Raw genomic sequence first — 21,718 nt, 5'->3', positions numbered from 1 at the left:
TAACCAATCTAGTAATGAGTAATTGAATTATCTTTGCATCGATGATCAATTGAATGGACCGTGTCTGAAAAGTTGCACCTTTGGCTAGAGTTGTATTGGTTATTGATTAATTTTGTTTATTTCTATTAGTTGTTTCATTAGTTAGTTAATTAGTTATTTTATATTTTCCAAAAAATCCCCCATGTGCTGAACTCTAGAAGAAACGAATTATCCCCAATCCCTGTGGATTCGACCCTGCTCACCGCTATATATAAAATTTGTATTTTTCTTGAGTAGGTAATTATTATTGCACAGACTCGACAACTTGTCACCCCCTCCACACACACACACACACCCAACACACAAACCCAAACAAAAAAATATGCAGGCAACTATAAGACATATTTTTAATTTCAGTTTCATCCTAAACCATTGCCCTCCTTCAAGATGAAATTGTAGAAAATTCCCCCTCCTTCGTTTCCTTTTTTTTTTTTTTTTGAGTTGCAGTTTATGCAAAAGCTTTGTAAGGCATTAAAATGGAGAGTGATGAGAGGTATCACTGATTTTTAGATCACTGGTGTATCACCACTTTTGTAGATGTCAAAGTAGGAAATGCCACGCCATCATAATAATTTTTTCCAAATTTAAGTACTGTAATTTTTTAAATTAAAAAATTTTTCGATTTCATAGCTTTTCTAAATTATTGAGTTTCCTTGTGCACATATGGAAAGTGTTTGTAGGAAATTCGGATGTTGGGTATACCCTCTAAATAATCTCTGCCGCGTTCCCTTCTCTATGGATTCCGGTGAACTCCATAGACAACTTCAATGAAGTATTTTGCAATTTTCAATATACTTTTAGAATAAATAAATTAATAAAACCAATCTATGCATATCGATGTTTTTTTTTGTCGAAACGATATATGATTTTATAGATGAAAAGAACCTTTACAGTTTCAAGTAAAGACTTGAGCGAACTTTACAACCAGTGCATAGTAACACTGAGAAATCCAAAATTCCTGATCTACAACAAAGTCTAGCGCTTGCACGCTTATCCTATGAGTAATATGGTTAAGATTCCTATTAATTAAACAAAAGGAGCACATACAAAACAAGGACTTAAGACTATAGATATCCTCCATCAGGGTGAGCATTCGCTTTTCCTGAGATTTGCTTTGCTGGAGGAGAGTAAACGTTACCTTGTTCTGGATTTGCACTTCAATCTTCTCCAACTTCTGGACAGCAGCTTTACTCATCAGTAGTTTGATTGCTATTAGCTCATCCAGGACCTGGTGTCCAGAACTTCGTTCTTGCAACGTCCACCCTCGTATCATGCTTTGATTGTCCATTGTTATAGTGACACCTATCCCAAATTGAGGAGTGTGTTTGCTCTTTTGTGTTGCAAACCTTAGTCTCATGAGGCCTTCGATATGTTGCTGTTGCTGAGGGGATTCCGTCTAGTCTCTTGTTTCTCCTGTGCTCATGCTTGAGGTTTTTGTCAAAACTTCCTCATATTCCAACCATTCCTCTTGAGCTGTCTGCATTGTTTTCATAGGAGGGTGCTGCTTGGCATTGAATTTGTTCGCATTTCTGCTTTTCCAAATTTGCCAAAGGATATTTGCTGTTAGGGAGATATGTTTGCTACCTTCGCTTCTCATTCTGGCTTCCATCACCGTAGTCCACCACTTACTGAAGCAACCCTGCTGGTCTTGAATTCCTTCCCACTGGACAGGTGACATTTTCCATACTAATTTGACATGGCTGCAGTTAAGCAACGCATGCTCTATGGTCTCACCTTCCTCACCACAGAACCGGCATGTTGGGTCACCTTGTTTGGTTCTATCATAAATGAGTTGCCTTACCGGTAGCGCCTGGTTCAAACATTTCCACAAGAAAATCTTAACCTTGTGCTTGATGTTCAGCTTCCAAAGATATTTTCAACATTTTTGTCTAGCCGAACTCCAGCTTGTACCTACTCTCTCCCTGGCTTCTTGTGCATGTTCCCTCTGGACATCAACTTGTAAGTTGTAAGCTGATCTCACCGAGTAATTCCCATTGGAGGTGTGACACCAGTAGTTACTGTCCTCTCTATTGACTAGGCTTATGGGAATGCTTAGTACACTTTCTGCATACTTGGAGTTGAAATTTCTGAATATCAGATTTTGGCTCCATCTGTTGTGTATTATCAGCTCCTCTACCTTAGCCAGCTTGCATCCCTGTGGTTTCAGTGTGGTGACCTTGCCTTGATGTTTATCTGGCAGCCAGCTATCCTCCCATATGTGAGTACTCTTTCCATTACCTATTCTTCATCTGGACCCTTTCTCTATCAGGTGCCTTGCTCCCATCAGTCCTTTCCAAATCCAAGATGCATTCCCAGCTACTTTGCACTTGAGTAGTGAATCTCGCGGATGGTATTTGTCCTTGAGCACTCTGCTAACAAGTAGATTTGGTTGTGTGAGCAACCTCCACACTTGCTTACCCAGTAGAGATGCATTGAATGTCGCTAGATCTTTAAATCCCAAGCCCCCATCCTTCCTATCCAGTGATATTTTACTCCATGATCTCCAATGCAACTTGTTCTTTCCATTTGCCTCTCCCCACCAATAGTTTGCCATCACCGCATTGATCTCTTTGCATATCTTCTTTGGCAGCTTGAAACATGACATCATATATGTTGGCATAGCCATTGTCACTGATTTGAGCATCACCTCTTTACCTGCAGCACTTAACATCTTATTTTTCTATTTCTTCATTCTTTGCTGGATGTTGTCTTTAATGAAGCCGAATAGTTGCTGTTTTTTGAGCTGGTAATCACCATTGGGAGTCCCAAATATTTACCTTGGGTGGCCACTTGAATATTCCCAAGTGCTTGACAGATTTCCAACTTTAATTCCCTCTCCAGATTCGGGCTGAAGATGACTGAGGATTTGTCAAAATTGATGAGCTGTCCAAAACCCCTTTCATACACTTGGAGTAGTCTTCTGAGTTCAGTTGCATTCTGGGAGTCAGCTTTACAAAATATTAGCGAATCATCTGCAAAAAACTAGTGGGTTAATCTAGGCCCTTGCCTACTAATTCGCATGCCTGCTATTCTTTGTGCAGTTGCTACCTTGTTGAGGAGATTGGAGAATCCTTCAGAGCAAAGTAAGAATAGATAGGGTGACAGTGGGTCTCCCTGTCTAATTCCTCTCTGCGGTATTACATACTCCTTCACCTCTCCATTGATCATGAACGAATATGAAACTGATGAAATGCATTCCATGATCCAGCTCCTCCATTTGTCATTGAAGCCCATCTTCTGCATGATAGCTTCCAGGAATCTCCATTCCACCCTGTCATAAGTTTTAGACATATCTAATTTCACAGCCATAAAACCATCTTTCCCAAACCTTTTGTTTTTGAGATAATGAAGAAACTCATGGGAAATCATAATGTTATCTAGAATTTGCCTTCCAGGGATAAAAGCTTATTGATTTTTGCTTATACAGGACTGAAGAGTTGGTTTCAATCTACAAGCTAAAATCTTAGCTATAATTTTATACACAGTAGAGCACAAGCTTATGGGTCTATAATGCGTGAGGGAAGTAGGAATCTTGACTTTGGGAATGAGGGAGATAATGGTATGATTTACTGACTTAGTTAGATGACCAGTGTGAAAAAAAGTTTGAATAGCACCAACTATATCCTTTTTGACTATATGCCAGAACTTTTGGAAAAAAAGGGGGGGGGCATTCCATCTATACCTGGTGCCTTATCCGGATACATGGAAAATAATGCTGATCTGATTTCCTCCTCTCCCACAGGTTTAGTTAGATTTTCATTCATACTATTTGAGATCGTGTGTGGTATACCATCCAGAACCTCCTCCATTTCCCTTGTTTCTGATGCTGAGAAAAGGTGTTTATAGTAATCAGCAACTTCAGCACCAAGCTCTTTCTCACCATTAGTCCAGGTGCCATTCTCTCTTTGAATTTCCAACATGCGATTCCTTTTTCGTCCCCCCTCCACAGTAGCATGGAAGAAGCTTGTATTCTTGTCGCCTGTCTTTAACCATTGCACTCTAGCTTTTTGACTCCAGTACATCTCTTCATTTCTGTATGCCTCTTTCAAACTCTTTTTTAGACCATTCCTTACGTCCCTCTTGCCCTCAAAGTTTCTAGTTTTTAGCTCCTGCAATTGGCACTTGAGTGCTTCAATATTCTTTCTAGCATTACCTTGTATCTTGTTTTTCCATTGCAAAAGTGTCACCCTACACCTTTTCACTTTGCTTATAACTCTAAACATCCGTGTGCCTTCATCATCCTAGTCCCATGCCTGTTTGATAATGTCATTGATTTCTTCTCTTTGGAGCCAGCTTTTATCAAAATAGAATCGTTTTTTCTTCCTGGTTGGACATGGCTTGGTGTCAAAAATCAGCATGCTATGGTCAGATGCAATTGTATCCTGATGTTTGCAGGTGACCTGCTCAAAAGCTTGTAGCCAAGGGTAGCTACACAAGCCTCTATCCAGTCTTTGTTTTACTTCCCCAGGACCCTCCCAATTGTTACACCAAGTCCATGGATGTCCCTGAAATCCCACATCCATCAACTGGTTGTCATTAATGAAATCCCTGAATGCCTTGAAGCTACCCTCCTCCCTCCAGTTGCCACCCCATTTCTCATCATTTGACACAATGTCATTGAAATCACCTGCTATTAACCATTTGTCTCCCCGCAATCTTTTCCTCGCCTGTAACACCTTCCATTGCTGTTTCCTTACTTGATCCTCACTGTTGGCATAGACACCTACAAACCACCAATCACACTTGCTTTCCATATCCTCAATCTGAGCTTCAATAGTAAAGGCTGTTGTGATCACTTGTTTTATCCGTAAGTCCTCTTTCCATAGCAATGCCATCCCTCCTGCCTTGTTCATGGCATCCACAAAAATAGCTTCCTCAAAATGCAAAATTTTTTTTTACTTTTTCCAGGTATTTACTTCTGTTTTTTGTTTCACATAAGAAAATAATTTCTGGAGAGGAGAGGTTATTCGCCTCTCTCAACTGGGAAATTGTCAAGGGACTCCCCACACCTTGACAATTCCACACCAATACTCTCATTTATCCATTGGGGTCCATGAATGGTTGGACCCCTCTCCCTTCGCCCCTGACCTTAAGGAGTTGTTCTCCAAGTCAACCTTATTCCTCTTTCCTTCTTGCATGATTTCCTCATCGATGTCCATGTCAAGTTCCCCCTGAATCCCTTTCCTTTTCCCATTCTTCCTGTCCTTACCTGTATTACTGTTCGGCTCCTTCAATGAGTGCCTGTGTTTCTTAGGAGACTTTAGCACTCTCAGTATTCTTCGCGCCTGCTTGATCAGTGCCTCTTTAACCTCCGGTCCCTCTATTGTCTCCATGCTTACAGATGCCTGTGCTGGTATTATTTCCTTGATGCTGTCCGACCCTCCCACTTGGGTTACCAAGGTACCCTGTTCCTCTTCCAACATCAGGCAGTCACCTCCTTCGTTTGTAGTGCCTTTACCTTGTTCTTGTACAAGTCTCTCAGCTAACTTAAGAACTTTCGGACCATGATCCATATCCTCCACTTCCCTGTTTTCATGCAAGTTCCCTACTGTCTGATTAGTCTTCCTTACTAACTCAGCACACACGTCTAATCTTGGTAGCAGACTCTCACTAGTGTTACCTCCTTGTGCTGCTTGGCCAGTTCCTACTTTTCTTAGTTCCCCAACCTCAGGCTCGGTGTCTTTGGTTTTACTTTTTCCTTTCTCTGTTTGTGTTTCCACTCTTTGCTCCTTATCTTCCGCTTCTCTTTGCTTAGTCCATTCCCCATTTTGGAGCCTCCAAAGGGATTTTTGAGGGTTAAATACCATGCCAGCCTGTTTTTCGTGAGGTGAGTTTCTTGCACCACCAGCTCGCAGCCATGGACCATATTGATTATCTTTCCTCCCCGACCCCTGCAGACCTTGTTTCATGCATGTCCTTTCGCTATGACCAATAATCCCACATTTGTAGCAAAAGTCCGGGCACCTCTCATATTTGAAGCTTGCCCATTTTGTGGTTTCCCCTACCTTGACAATTGTTCCTCTCAAGAGTGGTTGGGAAATATCTGCCATCACCAAAAGTTTTAGGTGTCTTCCTTCCTTGCCTCCAGTCTGAGGGACTATTACCTCTCTAACCTTGTGGAAGTTTACACCTATCTTTTTACCTGCTTCCTTGGACAACCAATGCACTGGCAAATTCCAAACCTGTATCCATAGAGGAGCTATCCGAAAAGCCTGATCATCCTCCTCAATACCCTCATACCAGTCGCTTAGCACCAATAACTGATTGTCAAGTAGCCATGGTCCTCCTGTCAGAATCCTATGTCTATGACTTGCTGATGGTAATATGAACTGAAACAAGTTGGCTCCAAGTTCCACCACTTGTAGGTCTCTTGGGTAGCTCCAAGCATTTAACACAAAATTCTTGATCCCTGTGTAGTTTGCCACTTTCTCTCCCATAACTTTACCGATCAAACTATTCTTACATTCCTTAAGTCCCCCAATTAGTTCCTCATTGTCCAGACTTGTCATTTGGAGCTCTGTACTAGAAAGGTCAAAGTTTTGCAAGATTTCGGCCAGCTCATCCGCCATGATAAGGACTTTCTGTAGGAATACCACACACTACTCTACAGTTTGAATAAAATCCTATCCCTTATGTTCGAAGATGGATAGATCTACAGCACCAAACCAAAGGGCTAACCTAGATGGGAAAGGTACTAAGATACAAAAGAAAACAGCTTGGGAAAGACAGTTATGGTTCGGAAATTACCTGTCCGAGCTTGCGTGGGTGCCAATAAGATCTGGTTGCCAGAATGCAGAAGCAGCTTTCTGGGTGGCTCTTTTATGCCTCTACACTGTAGTGACTCTTAGCTTCCCCTGCATTGGATGCTTTTTTTTCCCTCTCACTCTCTGTTTTTTTGTATGCTGTATCGATTCTCTCTCTCTTTTTGGTTTTTTTTTTCTCACTCCAGCTAACAAAGTTTAGCTAAGTGTTTAATACCTCTGGGACCTGTGTTAGTGGGGATTGACCAGGATTGCTCGCTGTTGCTAAGAATCCGACAGCACTAAACAACAGCATACGTTAAAGAAGCGCAGACAGAATGAATTTGAAAGGTACTCCAAAGTTCTAGTTGCTGGGTATTGGTTGATTTTTCAACCCACAAAGCTGCACTTTTCAGACTTGTTGGTAGCTCTCACCAGGGGGAGAGAAAGCTCTCTCTTTTAGAGAGAGAGAGCCTCTACTTTAGAGAGAGGATGAGTCACGGGGTTTTGAGACTGCTTCTATGCATATCGATGTTCCACAGCGGGAATGTTCCTGAAGTGGTCCGCAATTCAAAGGACACAAAACACTCTGTGATTGCCTAAATATTTCTTCTACTATTGTGATTGCCGCATATTCCATTTATATACTTGTATTTTAAGATGCCATTGAAATCTAATTGAATTTCATAAACAAGAAAAACCTAGAAATAATTCTTCGAAGTATGCTACATGTCTTTTTTCTTTTCGAGTCGATAAATCATGGATAAACTTTTGTGTTATTTTTTCCAAAGATCAAAAGTTGATAAGTTCAGAATTTTTTTCACAAATGAGAAGAAACATCGTCTTGGTAACATCGATCGCTTGATTTCTTTTATCGGTTTCTTGCATTATTTCTCTCTCATCTTATTTTTAGCCAAAATCTTTCTTTAGGAAAATTAGATTATGGACTAATTCCACACCTCTCTGATTAAACTCTTTTTAAGACACACCCCTTGTGATTAAAAAATATTCACTAACATCCAATGTGCTTTTAATTTAAGTGAAAAACTGACAGAAATAGACTCTACTAGTGAAAATTTAACTTTACACAATCCAATAGTGCAACTGATTAATTACTTGTTTCTAGTGATAATAAACTAAAATAATGTTTTCTTTCGAAAATACCCTCAGATGAACATTTGCTCTTTATAATAAAAATATATCAACCATTTTTTATTGTATAGAAGGTTCAAATACCCTAAAAGTGATGATTTGAAACTTTTTAAAGATTGCAAATGTTAATTTGGAGGTATTTGTAGAGGAAAAATATTATTAATTCTTAACGCCATTAGAATCAAGTAACTAATTGCACTATTGAAATGCTTACAGTGAAATCTCCGCTAGTGAAGTCTGCTTCCATGTTTTCCTACTTAAATTCAAAGCACATAGGGTACAAGTGGACTTTTTTGAACCATAAGGGGTGTGTCTTAAAAAATGCTAAACTATAAGGGAAATATGAGGAATTTGCCCCTAAATTATTATCCAGATTATGATACTTTCAGCTTTCAATAGCCCATTACGACCATACATTTTTTCACTTTATTGGAGTTCTTGAAAATTTCTAAATGCATGTAGCCTTCATCACATGTATCGAAAAGGAAAATTTGCACGTAGTTTTTCTCCTGACCTGAAATTTAGAAATGTTACGCACGTAATTATTTTTCCTGATCAGCAGCACATTGATTTACCAATGAGGATTTTTTAGGTCTCCAAGAGTTTTAGATTCTCAATTGCGTTGGGGTTGGTATCTAGTTATGGTATATCTGCATCTTTACAAATGTTGATAATCAATTTTGGAATGCCATTCAATTCAAGACCAAATATAGGTGTGATGGGGCGTAGTGTGGTGCGCAGTAACCAGGATGTCTGTTGGCTACCTTGCTTATTTTCCTTAAGGGATAATTTCAGAGGCTTCTAATAATTTTACTTAGCATTCTTAAAATTTTAAAAGTAATTTGTATGACAAAAGATGTTAGTTTTATTCCTATTCATAAGAGTTTATCATTCAAAGTAGATTGTTCCGGGCCGTATTTCTTGTAATCACAGCATTGAATGACAGAGCCAACATTTGTATTTGTGTGTATAAATGTGGATTGAAACTAAGATATGAACATTTGTGTGAATTTTGAATAATTGATGAAATTAAGGTTTTTGTTTGTTTGTCACAATCTTGGTTCAATGATTTTGGAAAACCAATGTACGTGTCTAATAAATATAATAGGAAATCATGAGTTATACGAATAGATGGAGTACATGAAAAGGAGAATGGTTTGTAGGGTGCATTGGTAAGTTTAATTCTCTTGAGCCTTATACATACATACATACATACATACATATATATATATACACACACACACACACACACACACGTAAAAAGGGATTTTATTTAATAGAACATGAATGTACATAAGTGCAAAGGAATTTGCTCCACAAAAATACGGCTACAACCAATTAAGCTATACAATAGTACTGCTCAATGAACTAAACTCCGATTATGCTGTCAACATTTAAGGAAAATCTCTTAGGAAAAATCCCAACTAAGGTAAAATTATCATTTGTCCCTTGTATTCAATACATTCTTCTATTCTACCACATAGCTGTGAATCTCCTTTAGCACTCTGCGTACAATAGTTTTAGCATCAGAGGCTTTATATTGGAACACCCAATAATTTCTCTCATTCCATATATAATATACAGCTACTCATAGTGCCAACTTCTTTACTGTGTTTATAAAGCATTCTTTCTTCCAATGACAACTGAGCCATTCAACTTCAGTATTCCATTCATAAGTCCCTCAATATTGCAAGCAGCATTGATGTATTCTTGACCAAATATAAGCTGTACACTTGCATTGAAAAAAGAGTTGATTACAAGATTCATTTCCAGTATAGCATAATACACATTTCATTTCAGTCATAACGCCCCACTTAACCAACCTATCCTTTGTGCTTAATCTGTTCTCACACAACAACCATAAGATAAATGAATGTTTTGGGATATATTTTTTGAACCATACAAGATGATGCCAATAGACCTCAGCAGCGAAATGATTCAACACTTCATTTGCATATCTGATAGACAACAAACCTGATTTACTGGGCAGCCGTTTCACTATATCTGACATTCCCTCACTTAATGACTATCTAGAAGGAAGAAATTGCGCAAAATCATCTATTTCATCCGTTCTCCTCTTACCAATAGGGATCTTTCACTCTCCATTTTCAATGAAAAAAGAAACCTTAGCATGTAGCGTACTTCAAAACTGTCGCACCGTATTGGGCCCATAAGCTGTCAACAATGGCTCTCTATGACGCCAATTATTATACCAGAAATAAGTATTTTCTACACTTTTGATCACTGAGACAATAAAAGGCTGTGTAATAGGTCTGATCCAAAGAAGTTTATGGCAAATCCAAGAACAAGATTGAGGCAATGAAATAGACTAGAAACATTTATTTTTGAATTTCACAGTGTGAACCCAAGCAATCCAAAGAGAATCCTTTTTAAGTGCTATGTGCCAAGTATGCTTAAACAATAAAGCCTTATTCCAATTAGTCAAATTAGGTAGTCCTAGCCCTCCTTGTTTGATAGGTTTGTTCATTTTCTTCCAGCATACTTTGATCCCATTCTTGATAGAATCTACTCTTTTCCATAAGAATGCAGTCTTCAATCCTCTTAATGACAGCTTGTGATAATAGGAATACGCTACTCCAATAGCTAAACACTAAGCAACACTGACTTCACCAATAGCAACTGACCAACGTAAGTCAATAGTTTATTTCTCCACCCTTCTATTATCCTCTTTATCTTCTCCATGATAGGGGTGCAATCCTTGAAGGATAGTTTGGTACTTATATTTTTATTTGGCTTGTAACTTCAAACTGAATAATCTGTATGGTGTAATAGTGTTAAGTCATAAATGTGGTATCGAGAAAATGGATTCAAGGGCCGTTTATTTTGTGTAGAACTAGCCATTGATGGCTGTATGTGAACTAATCATTTGTGATTTAACATAGAAAATTAGACATCTTCAAATTTTACTGAAAAGTGACCCTGTTATTTAACTTACAACACGCTTAAGTTATGACTTATTAAACTCAAAGCCCATAATGTATTAGCGGAGCTGCTGAATACTGTTGGAGAATCTTCACAGTAGTTATAACTTATAAAATGAGGTTCGATTTTGGAGAAAAATATAGATATGATCATTAGGCAACCAACATACGGATGTAAATAGTATAACACTACTAACTTTAGTCATGCATCATGAAATCGAACTACATAATTGAAGATAAAAGTACACGACTTTATCTTTAAAAAGTGATTATGTAGTTTCACTTATCTATTTGTTAAACCATTTATACAAATTTATGAAAATCTATGCACAAAAACATTTTGTAGATGGCAGTATGCACTATTTATCATGTACAACTAATGGAAACATTAAAGCTGCAACATGCTTTGAGTATCTGTACTCTTAACCACCATTATAAATCTTGCAATTCCTTTTTTACTACATATTGCTATTGTAACCTTGCCAATATTCCTATGAAACCTTTGGGCGGAGGGGGGTTGGATTTGTAAGACAAATTGAAAGGAATTGCAACAAAAGAAAAAACACTTTTATGTTGATTTTTGAGCAACAGTAACTGAGACTTCTTATAGCTCCAACAAACTCTACATAAGCTTCAAACCGATGGTAGTTGCTGCACAGTACTGAAACAATTTTATGTATTTTTCCTCAGTTTCTTTTTGGATATTATCTCCGAAGGCCATCCTAATTCATCTAAAGCATTTGCTAGAAACTAGACATGTTATATAATACCAGCATGAAACTAACAATGAACATAGGCTAATTGAAGTTCCTTATTCTTTTCTTTATGTAGTTTGCTTCATGCAACACATCTCTACCATGAAAGAAGGCATAAACCTACATAAGTAAACTCAAAGAAACTGTAAGAAAACATATAAGCAACTAGCTTGAATAACTACTTTTTGCAATCCTAATGCTCACCTAAGCTCATCAGCTATGAAGAAATTTGAAGACAACAACAAAAATCTGGAATCTTATTTATTACGTATCAAATGGACTCAGGAGTTCCCCCAAACACTTCAGTAGGCAAAGTTCTTTGGCCCTAATTGAGTCAAAGAAAGAAACATGTCCCCCCAAGTGAAGTGTTCGAGGGAACTCTAGAGGACATCTGATGCTTTGTTAATTCATCCTATGCTTTTGATCAGCTTCGATGCTGCTATTTATAGAGCTTCTTTCTTGATGATTTGTATATGTGGTCAGTGCACAGATAGCATTTTTTTTTTTTTAGATGCTTTTCGTTCTATAAGCATTTTATGCTTTTCATCTTGTACCTGAATGAACCTAGTCGTGATATGGGACCAAATGAAAAGAGTGCTAAACAATAGAACTTGAGTGGTGCCTTTCTTCAATCTTTTCTTTTGCATTCAGTACTTCCTATTTATTCCCTTTGATCTGTCATTTTCAACTTGATGCTGCCATTACTACCTTATTTGTACTTTTGGACGTTGTAAAAAATCTGGCATTCTTCCCTTACATATGTGTACATATAGCCTAGCCATTACCCCAAAAAAAAAAAAAACTAGTAATCTAATTAATTACTATAAAGCTAAATCCAGTTTTGAATCCTTCTGAGCTTTTATCTACAATATTGCTATTAATCTTAGCTGTTTGATGTTGCAATTCGAAGATGAAAAGGGATACGAGTGGAGGGAGGGTAGATTATACTGGATCGGTATTTGCTGCTTTAGACATCTATGGTAGATAATATTCTCATTTTTTCATCTGCTATATAATTCTGACCAGGTTCAGCTTCTTCAGACTCTGGAAATTGGGTTAGAAAAAGATTCTCTATGTGATGCCGTCTTGATCACAAAGGCCACCATTCTCCTTAGCAGATTCCACATGCATAGACTAGATTATCTTCTCTGCAAGCAGCTTGTGGAAACAACTGGAAAAGTATCAAAGTAAAAGTTCCAAGAGAGGAAAAAAATTGGAAAAAGTACCAAATTCTAAACTCTTCGTATAATGGCGTTCTCCACAAGTGGCAGAAGGACCAAGGAACTATTGTCAACCCTCACCAAATGCCAAAAGAACTATCCAAGAATTACACGCAAAATGTGCAACAAAAACAACGATGCACAGATAGCATTAACAAGTCAGGCAACTATAAGACATATTATTATTATTTCAGTTTCATCCTAAACCACTACAAGAAGAAATTGAAGAAAATTCGCATAAACCTGAATAGTTTTTGGTTACATTTTATGCGAAAGCTGAATAGACATTCAAATTGTAAGGCATTAAAATGGAGAGTAATGACATGTATCACTGATTTTTAGATCACTGGTGTGTACATGTTCAAGCACGAAACGCCACGTTATCATTTTTTTAAAAATTTGAGTAATGTATTTTTTAATTAAAAAAATTGGATTTCGAAACTTTTCTAAATCTTTGAGTTTTGTTTTGTGCACATATGGAAAGTGCTAGTAGGAAAATTTGGATTTTTGGGTATACCTTCTAAATCACTTCCACCGCTTTACCTTCTCCATGGATTCCGGTAACTCTATTGATCTACCAATGAGGATTTTTAGGTCCCCAAAAGTTTTAGATCTTTACGAATGTTGATAATCAATTTTGGAGTGACCTTTAATTCAAGACCTAAGTAGGTTTGATGGGGCGTCGGGTGGCGTGTAGTGACCAGGAAGTCTGTTGGCTACCTCACTTATTTTCCTAACTTGACAAATGTCTTTGTTTGAACTGTGCTTTCTGCACAAATGGTTTAGAATAATATTGCTGCTACCTATTTCTTATTTAACTGTGTCACAAGGAGGTGACCCATGAAATGTCTCACAACAAATTCTAAAAACAGCCATTGCTATTAAAATGGAGCAGATTAACAAGCTACAACCATACATCTTGTTCTTTATTAATGTTTTCTTTAAACAGAAAAAATCACAAAAGTTTATGTCTGACCACAATAAGCATGTAAGAAATTTTATCGAAGGTGATTTGTATCGGTGACTACTTATGTTTCATAACCCTGAGAAGCATTAGTGTAAGTCAAACCTTTCACAATAGATAATATTATTCCCCACAATCGACTTGTACCCAAGTATAAAAGCAAGGACGCATCACCAATGAGCTGGACATGTCGATTTTGAATACTTGGGCTAACAAAATTTCCATGTCTTTGTCCATGATGATTTGTCCACATTTATATGACAGGAACGATAAATGATAATGTTAGGTTGATGAGTAAAAGATTATGTCCCATATTGGTCTGAGAAGTGGAAAAATAGCAGTTAATATATAAGTAAGGATTAAAGACCTAAGACTTAAACTTTTGGGTCAAAGTTGGGTACCTGACTTACATATTGGATTTTTTGGTGGACTCTCTCGAGGTATTTTCCCCTATCAGATAATTGATTACTTTATGTACTTTTTGAGTAGTCATTTATATGTGTTTTAATATTTTTTCAGATAATTTATAATTAAACAATTATATTTATAGTCAAAAGTTGCATTTTGTGGTTAAAATGAGAAAGTTGCATTTTTATGCCACTAAGAGGTGAAAACTTCATATTTTGTAGGTTTTATGATTAACTCATCAAATGATGGTAAGCAATAAGTTAATTGAACAATTCTTGATGATTAAAGCACATTTGGGAAGTCGACATGAAGTATAAATGATGATAAAATGAAGAAAGCAAGAAATATTTGAGAAGGTTCATAAAACAGGTGAAGAAACTAGTTCTTGACAAGAACCAATTGGAGTTGGTGATTCTGGGCGAAACTTTTGTCGAAGCAAAACTAGTTCTTGCAAAGGCCCGGTTTCGAGCGGGGGATTCTCAACCGAAAAGGTTTCATGCAAGTTGCACAACTTATGCAACTTTATTTTTTTGGCATATATTTTCTAACTTGCAAAGAAAAGTTGACGGGACCTATTGGTGGCTGGATGAACATGCTCAAGAAGTTTCAACAGTATATTTTACCACCCCAATACATGAAGATTCTTTGAAGCCAAAATCCTGACTTTTGAAGCAACTTTTGTCAAGAGTTCATATTGGAGAAAGATGTAAAGAGGCTTGAAGATTTCTCTATAAGTAGGAGTTGTATTTTTTATTTGAGAATAAGTTAGAGAGCTTGGTAGTGTAGTATATATAGCTGTTAAGCTGCAAGCCTAGTTGTTGGTTTAGGAGTAGAATAGAGTAGTGTAGTTTAGTTCAACTGCTCTCATACTAGCAACTAGATTTGGATGAAGAGCTTAGGAATAAGATAGAGAGTTGGAGTTTATATGAAAAGGGTAACCTCTCCTATCACTCTCTCTTTTGAATTTGATTTAACATTCAGCTATAATATAAGAACGGTAATTGCTGCCATTGTGGATCAGGACATAGTTATTGGCATATCATCCATTGAGATCAATCTAAATGAATGTGAAAATACAAGCAATAGGTGTTAATGAGTAGTGCGAATTCCTTATTGATGGATAACACAAATTCTTTTTCTTCCTTAGCTGATACTTCTAAGCGTGCAATGGAGGAGCTGAAAGGTAGGAAAGGCAAATTAGAGGAAGAAAAGGTGCAATTGGGAGAGTAATTGGAGGCCAGAGCAAGGGTAAGCCTCCTGACCCCAAAACTTAGTGTGAATATTATCTTTTGGGATATTAGAGGATTAAATCAGCCTCATAAGCAAGTTTCAATAAAGAAAACTGTAAATAATATACATCCTGACATATTGGGTATAGTGGTGAATAAAGTGATAGCTAGGAACTTTGATACTATCTATAATAGTTGTTTTATAAATTGGGATTGTATTCATCACACTAAGCTGCAAAGAGTAGGGAGATGTCTTGTTTTGTTGGGACCCTTCAAAAGTTCAAGTAACTTCAGTTAATATTCATCAGCAAGTTATCACTAGTTATATTGAACACCTAGTTTGGAAAAGAGGTTTTTCCTTTCCTTCATATATGCCAAGATTGACAGTGTGGATAGAAGAGAACTCTGGACTGAACTTGGAAGAATTAAGTAACTTTCTAACATTGAAGCATGGTTGATCATAGGGAATATGAATGTCATACAATATGACTATGAAAATGTGGGTAGTGGTGATCGAGACAGGGTGGCAATAGCGGAGTCTGAGGACTTCTTGCAGCAAATAGATGCTAATGATGTGCCATATAAAGGTTGTCTACTTACGTGGTGCAATGGTAGACAATGTGAGGACAGAATGTATTGCAAGTTGGACAGACTTTTATGTAATGAGCATTGGTTGTCTATGTTTAGCAGCATGGAAGCTGAATTTTTGGAGCCTGTGTATCTGATCATAATCCTGGTATGGTTACCATCAAACAAACTTTGTGTTCAAGGCCTAAACCATTTAAATTTCATAGCTATTGGATGAAGCATAAGGATGTTGTGTAGATTTTATGTGATGCTTGGCAGTCTGAAGTTGATGGGAATCCTATGAGATGTCTATGTTTAAAACTGAAAAACAAACTTGAAAGGGGCCTTGAAACAACTAAACAAGGAAGTGTATGGTAATATTAGTGACAAAGCACAGCAAGCAAAGCAAGTTCTTTTTTTTTTCCGAAATGATAATTGGTTGTATTACTTGACAAAAGATTTACAAGTACGAGCAAAGGCTCGAATGAACTTTACAAGCGGCTTTACTTGCCACTAAGGAAACCAATGTTCATCTCTAAAATAATGCCCAAGGCATAGTTACTAAGCTTAGTGCTTAGTTGATTCTTATCATTATGAACTAGACAAAAGGAACACTTATGAAACAAATCTCTGAGTTGTAAAATATCGTCCACAACAGTAGCTAATTTGATATCGCTTACGCCTGTTGTTCGAACCTGATTGAGGAGCTGTTGGTTTTGTTAGGTCTGGTCCCCAGAAATTGACAAAAGGATTTGTAGCAACCCCAAAAGACAAATAACAAAGCAGAAATAAGTAAAACAAGAACACAAGAATTTTCGTGGTTCGGTCAAATTGACCTACGTCCACGGGCGGAGGAGGAGCAATATTTTACTATGAAAAAGAGAGTACAAAAGATGCCTTAGAAAAGTGTTCCTAGGCCCAAAACACCTAATACTAAAAACACAAGAGAGCTCAAAAGTATTTAACTAAACAAAAGGTTTAATGACCCAAAGGCCCAAATAGCCCACTAATGCTCTCTTGGTCTTGATGCACTTAACCTCATCACAGGCCCACTATATTTATAGGCAACCAAGGGAAAGATTCCCTTATACAAAAGCTGATGTGGGACAACGCCACACTAACAAATCTCCACCTTGGCGTGTCCCCAACATCAACAATAGCAAAACTGCTCCACCTTCTCCACATAAGCCCCAATGGGCTCACCAACAACGAATACCAACCCAATTCAAGTATTGTTTGAACTTGTAAATTGGAAGAGGTTTCGTGAACATGTCAGCAGGATTCTCCTTGGTACTGATTTTCTGAACAAGGACTTTTACCTCAGCAATAGTATCTCGAATGAAATGAAATTTCACATCAATGTGCTTCTTCCTCTCATGATACATTTGGTCTTTAGTCAAATGAATGGCACTTTGACTATCACAGTAAATAGTAGTAACACCTTGATGCAAACTAAGTTCACAAAACAGACTTTTCAACCACAAGGCTTCTTTGATTGCCGCAGTCATGGCCATATATTCTGCCTCCATAGTAGATAAAGCTACAACGGATTGTAAAGTAGCTTTCCAACTAACTGCACAACCGCTAATGCAAAATACGTAACCTGAAAGTGATCTTCTCCTATCAAAATTTCTAGCATAGTCAGAGTCTATAAAACCAACCAAAGTGTCATTATTTCTTCCAAACTCCAAACTACAATTTGAAGTCCCTCGCAAGTATCTGAGAATCCACTTCACAGCCTGCCAATGTGCTTTTTAGGGACACGTCATATACCTGCTAACCACACTGACTGCTTGTGCAATATCTGGACCAGTACAAACCATTGCATACATAATGCTGCCAACTGCGTTGGAATAAGGAACCCGTGTCATATACTCTTCCTCTTCAACTGACTGTGGTGACTGAGCAGTAGATAATCGAACATGACTAGCAAGAGGAGTAATTATTGGTTTAGCATCTTTCATGCCAAACTTCTCCAAAACATTTTCAAGATAATTTTCTTGAGTCAAGAATAATTTTTCAGCTCATCGGTCTCTTTTGATCTCCATGCCAAGAATTTTCTTAATTGCTCCCAAATGTTTCATATCAAATTCACTACTTAACTGCAACTTCAAAGTGTGAATTTCTGACAAATTCTTGGCAACAATAAGCATGTCATCAACATAAAGCAGCAAATAAATAAAAGAACCATTATTTAACTTTCGGAAGTAAACGCAACTATCATACATGCTCCTTGAATAACCATGACTCAACATAAAAGTATCAAATCTCTTATACCACTGTCTTGGAGACTGTTTCAATCCATATAAGGATTTTTTTAACAAACAAACATGGTCTTCCTTTCCTTCAATTTCAAATCCCTGAGATTGTTTCATATAAATTTTTTCTTCAAGTTCACCATGTAAAAAAGTTGTCTTAACATCAAGTTGCTCCAACTTCAAATCATACATGGCAACTAAAGCAAGCAAAACACGAATAGAGTTATGCTTAACAACAGGTGAAAATACTTCATTAAAATCAACACCTTGTACCTGACTATAGCCCTTTGCAACCAAACGTGCTTTATACCTTGTATCTTCAACTCCTGGAATACCTTCTTTCTTCTTGAAGACCCATTTGCATCCAACAATTTTCTTACCTGGAGGCGGCTTCACAGGAACCCAAGTTCCATTTCAATGAAGAGACTCAATTTCTTCATTCATCGCAACCAACCACTTAGCAAAATTATCACAAGAAATTGCATCTGAATAAGTAGTAGACTCATCAACTACATCAGTTTCTTCTACGATAGACAAACCATATGCAACCAAATTTGCATATCTTTGTGGTGGTCGAATATCCTTCCTTGGTCTATCTCTGGCAATGGAATATTCTTCCCCTTTTGAATTATTTTCATCAGTAGATTCAGATGCATCTACTGGCACTTGTTGAATAGAAGGACCAGAACTACCAATCTCAAGCTCCACCTGCTTCTGCATACTATCATCTGTTTGACAAGAACTAGAAGACTCCTTCTTGGAAGATAACATAGAGAATTCACCAAAAGTAACATCTCTACTGATTATAAATTTTGGAGATTTAGGATCAGAACACCATAATCTGTATCCTTTCACCCCAAAAGCATACCCAAGAAAAATACACTTTTTAGCACGAGATTCCAATTTTTCATCATTTACATGCATGTATGCTGGACACCCAAAAATTTTAAAATCAGAATAATCAGCAGGAGTACCTGACCAAACTTTCGCAAGAGTTTTGAAATTAAAAGTAGCAAAAGAAGCACGGTTGACAATATAACAGGCCATAGAAATTGCTTCAGCCCAAAAATCCTTGGCCAACCCTGTGTTAGAGATCATGCACCTCGCTCTCTCCAAAAGTGTTCTGTTCATACGTTCAACCACACCATTTTGCTGAGACGTCATCCTGACAGTGTGATGCCGAACAATTCCTTCGTTCTTGCAAAATTCATAAAATTCTCTTTCACAAAATTCCATACCATTATCTGTTTTAAGCCGCTTGATCTGTTTACCTGTCTGTTTCTCAATCAAAACTTTTCATTACTTGAAAATGAGGTAAACATCATTCTTATGTTTAAGAAAATAAACCCAAACTTTCCTTGAATAATCATCAATGAAAGTCAACATATACCTGACACCACCCTTAGACGGAACACGAGATGGACCCCATAAATTTGAACGAATATAATCAAGAGTACCTTTCGTCTTATGGATTGCTTGAGAACTGAAGCTAACTTTTTTTTGCTTTCCAAAGATACAATGTTCACAGAATTCCAGTGACCCAGTACTCTGACTGCAAAGAAGTCCCCTTTTGCTTAGTATGCCCAGGTCTTTCTCGCTCATATGTCCCAAACGCATATGCCACAATTTAGTGATGTCAGAATCAGACAAAGATGATGATGACGAAACTGCAACCGAGCCTGTGACAGTAGATCCCTGCAAAACATATAAACTACCAACCCTGCAAGCTTTCATTACAACGAGAGCACCTTTAGAAACCTTCATAATGCCATTTTCACCTGTGTACTTGCACCCAAGAGCCTTTAGAGTGCCCCAAAGAGATGAGATTCTTTTTCAAATCAGGAACATGTCTAACATTAGTGAGCGTCCTCACAATACCATCATGCATTTTAATTCGAATTGTACCCTTACCAACAACATTACAAGCGGCATTATTACCCATCAAAACAATTCCACCATTGTAAGATTCATAAGTGAAAAACAAATCTCTATTGGGACACATGTGATAAGAGCACCCCGATTCTAAAATCCATTCATTTTTAGACCTTATCCTGTCATCAATCACAAAGAAAATACTTCCTTCATTCTCATTAGCTACAACACCAGTTTCGGTAGTCTCAAAATTTTTCTCACCAGGTTTCCCCTTTTGTTTCAATTTATTTTTCAATTTGAAACAATCTACCTTCATGTGCCCCATTTTATGACAATAATTGCACTCCATTTTTCTATGTCTGGATTTAGATCTAGATTTAGATCTACTTTTATCAAATTCTCTTCTCTCAGTTCTGCCCCTAACAACCAGACCTTCTGTATGGCCTCCACTAAATTTCCCAGTAATATCCCTGTCTATCTGCTCCTTAGATTTTAATGCAGATTTAATTTTTCGATACGAAATTGTTTCTTTTCCATAAATCATAGTATCGCGAAAATGTTTAAAAGATTGGGGAAGGGAATATAAAAGTAACAGGGCTTGATCCTCATCATCAATTTTTGAATCTATATTTTCCAAATCCATAATAATGAAATCAAATTTATCAAGATATGAGAGTATAGATGTACCTTCAGTCATGCGAAACATATACAAACTTTGCTTTAAATAAAGCCGATTCTCAACTGTCTTCTTCATGTACAAGACCTTAAGTTTGTCCCACATGGCCTTTGCCGAAATCTCGGTGGCTACCTCCCGCAAACCTCGTCAGAGAGATTTAAGATAATACTGGATTTTGCCTTCTTATCCATCTTAGCAAAATTTGCTGCTTTCACACTCTCTGGCTTTTTCTCAATTCCGTATATCGCTAGATCAACTCCGTCTTGAACCAAAATGGCCTCCATTTTGAGTTGCCACATCCTAAAGTTGACATTCTTGTCGAATTTCTCGACGACAGTCTTTGTTATTGTCATTGTTGCCACAAAATCCAAAGCCTCCGAAGAAGCTCTAATACCAGTTTATTAGGTCTAGCACCAGAAAATTGATAAAAGGATTTGTAGCAACCCCAAAAGACAAATAACAAAGCAGAAATAAGTAAAACAAGAACACAAGAATTTACGTGGTTCGGTCAAATTGACCTACGTCCATGAACAGAGGAGGAGCAATATTTTACTATAAAAAAGAGAATACAAAAGATACCTTAGGAAAGTGTTCCTAAACCTAAAATACCTAATACTAAAAATACAAGAGAGATCAAAAGTATTTAACTAAACAAAAGGCTTAGTGACCCAAAGGCCCTAATGCTCTCTTGGTCTTGGTACACTTAACCCCATCACAGGCCCATTATATTTATAGGCAACCAAGGGAAAGGTTCCCTTATGCAAAAGCCGATGTGGGACAACGCCACACTAACAGGTTTGGCACTTGGAATTGCACATCCTTGAATTGCAAAGTCATAGCTTTACACATTGCTAGCTTCAGTGCAGTTGCTTCATCTAGCAGTCTTGAACCTGAAC

General features: G+C 37.4%; 1 protein-coding gene across 1 annotated transcript; it reads right to left on the bottom strand.

The window, feature by feature from the left end:
- Window positions 1-1,435: 1,435 nt before the first annotated feature.
- LOC113708408 (uncharacterized) lies at window positions 1,436-4,892 on the bottom strand. Its single transcript, XM_027230866.1, has 7 exons — window positions 4,293-4,892; window positions 3,722-4,148; window positions 3,088-3,332; window positions 2,817-2,976; window positions 2,458-2,694; window positions 1,955-2,232; window positions 1,436-1,849 (listed from the first exon to the last, which is right to left on the bottom strand). The coding sequence occupies exons 1-7, from the start codon at window positions 4,890-4,892 to the stop codon at window positions 1,436-1,438; spliced, it is 2,361 nt and encodes a 786-aa protein (XP_027086667.1).
- Between the last annotated feature and the right edge of the window lie 16,826 nt (window positions 4,893-21,718).

This window comes from Coffea arabica, chromosome 9c (genome assembly GCF_036785885.1).
Source record: "Coffea arabica cultivar ET-39 chromosome 9c, Coffea Arabica ET-39 HiFi, whole genome shotgun sequence".
In the NCBI taxonomy this organism is placed as follows: Eukaryota; Viridiplantae; Streptophyta; class Magnoliopsida; order Gentianales; family Rubiaceae; genus Coffea; species Coffea arabica.
This window is presented reverse-complemented; position numbering and strand designations above follow the sequence as displayed.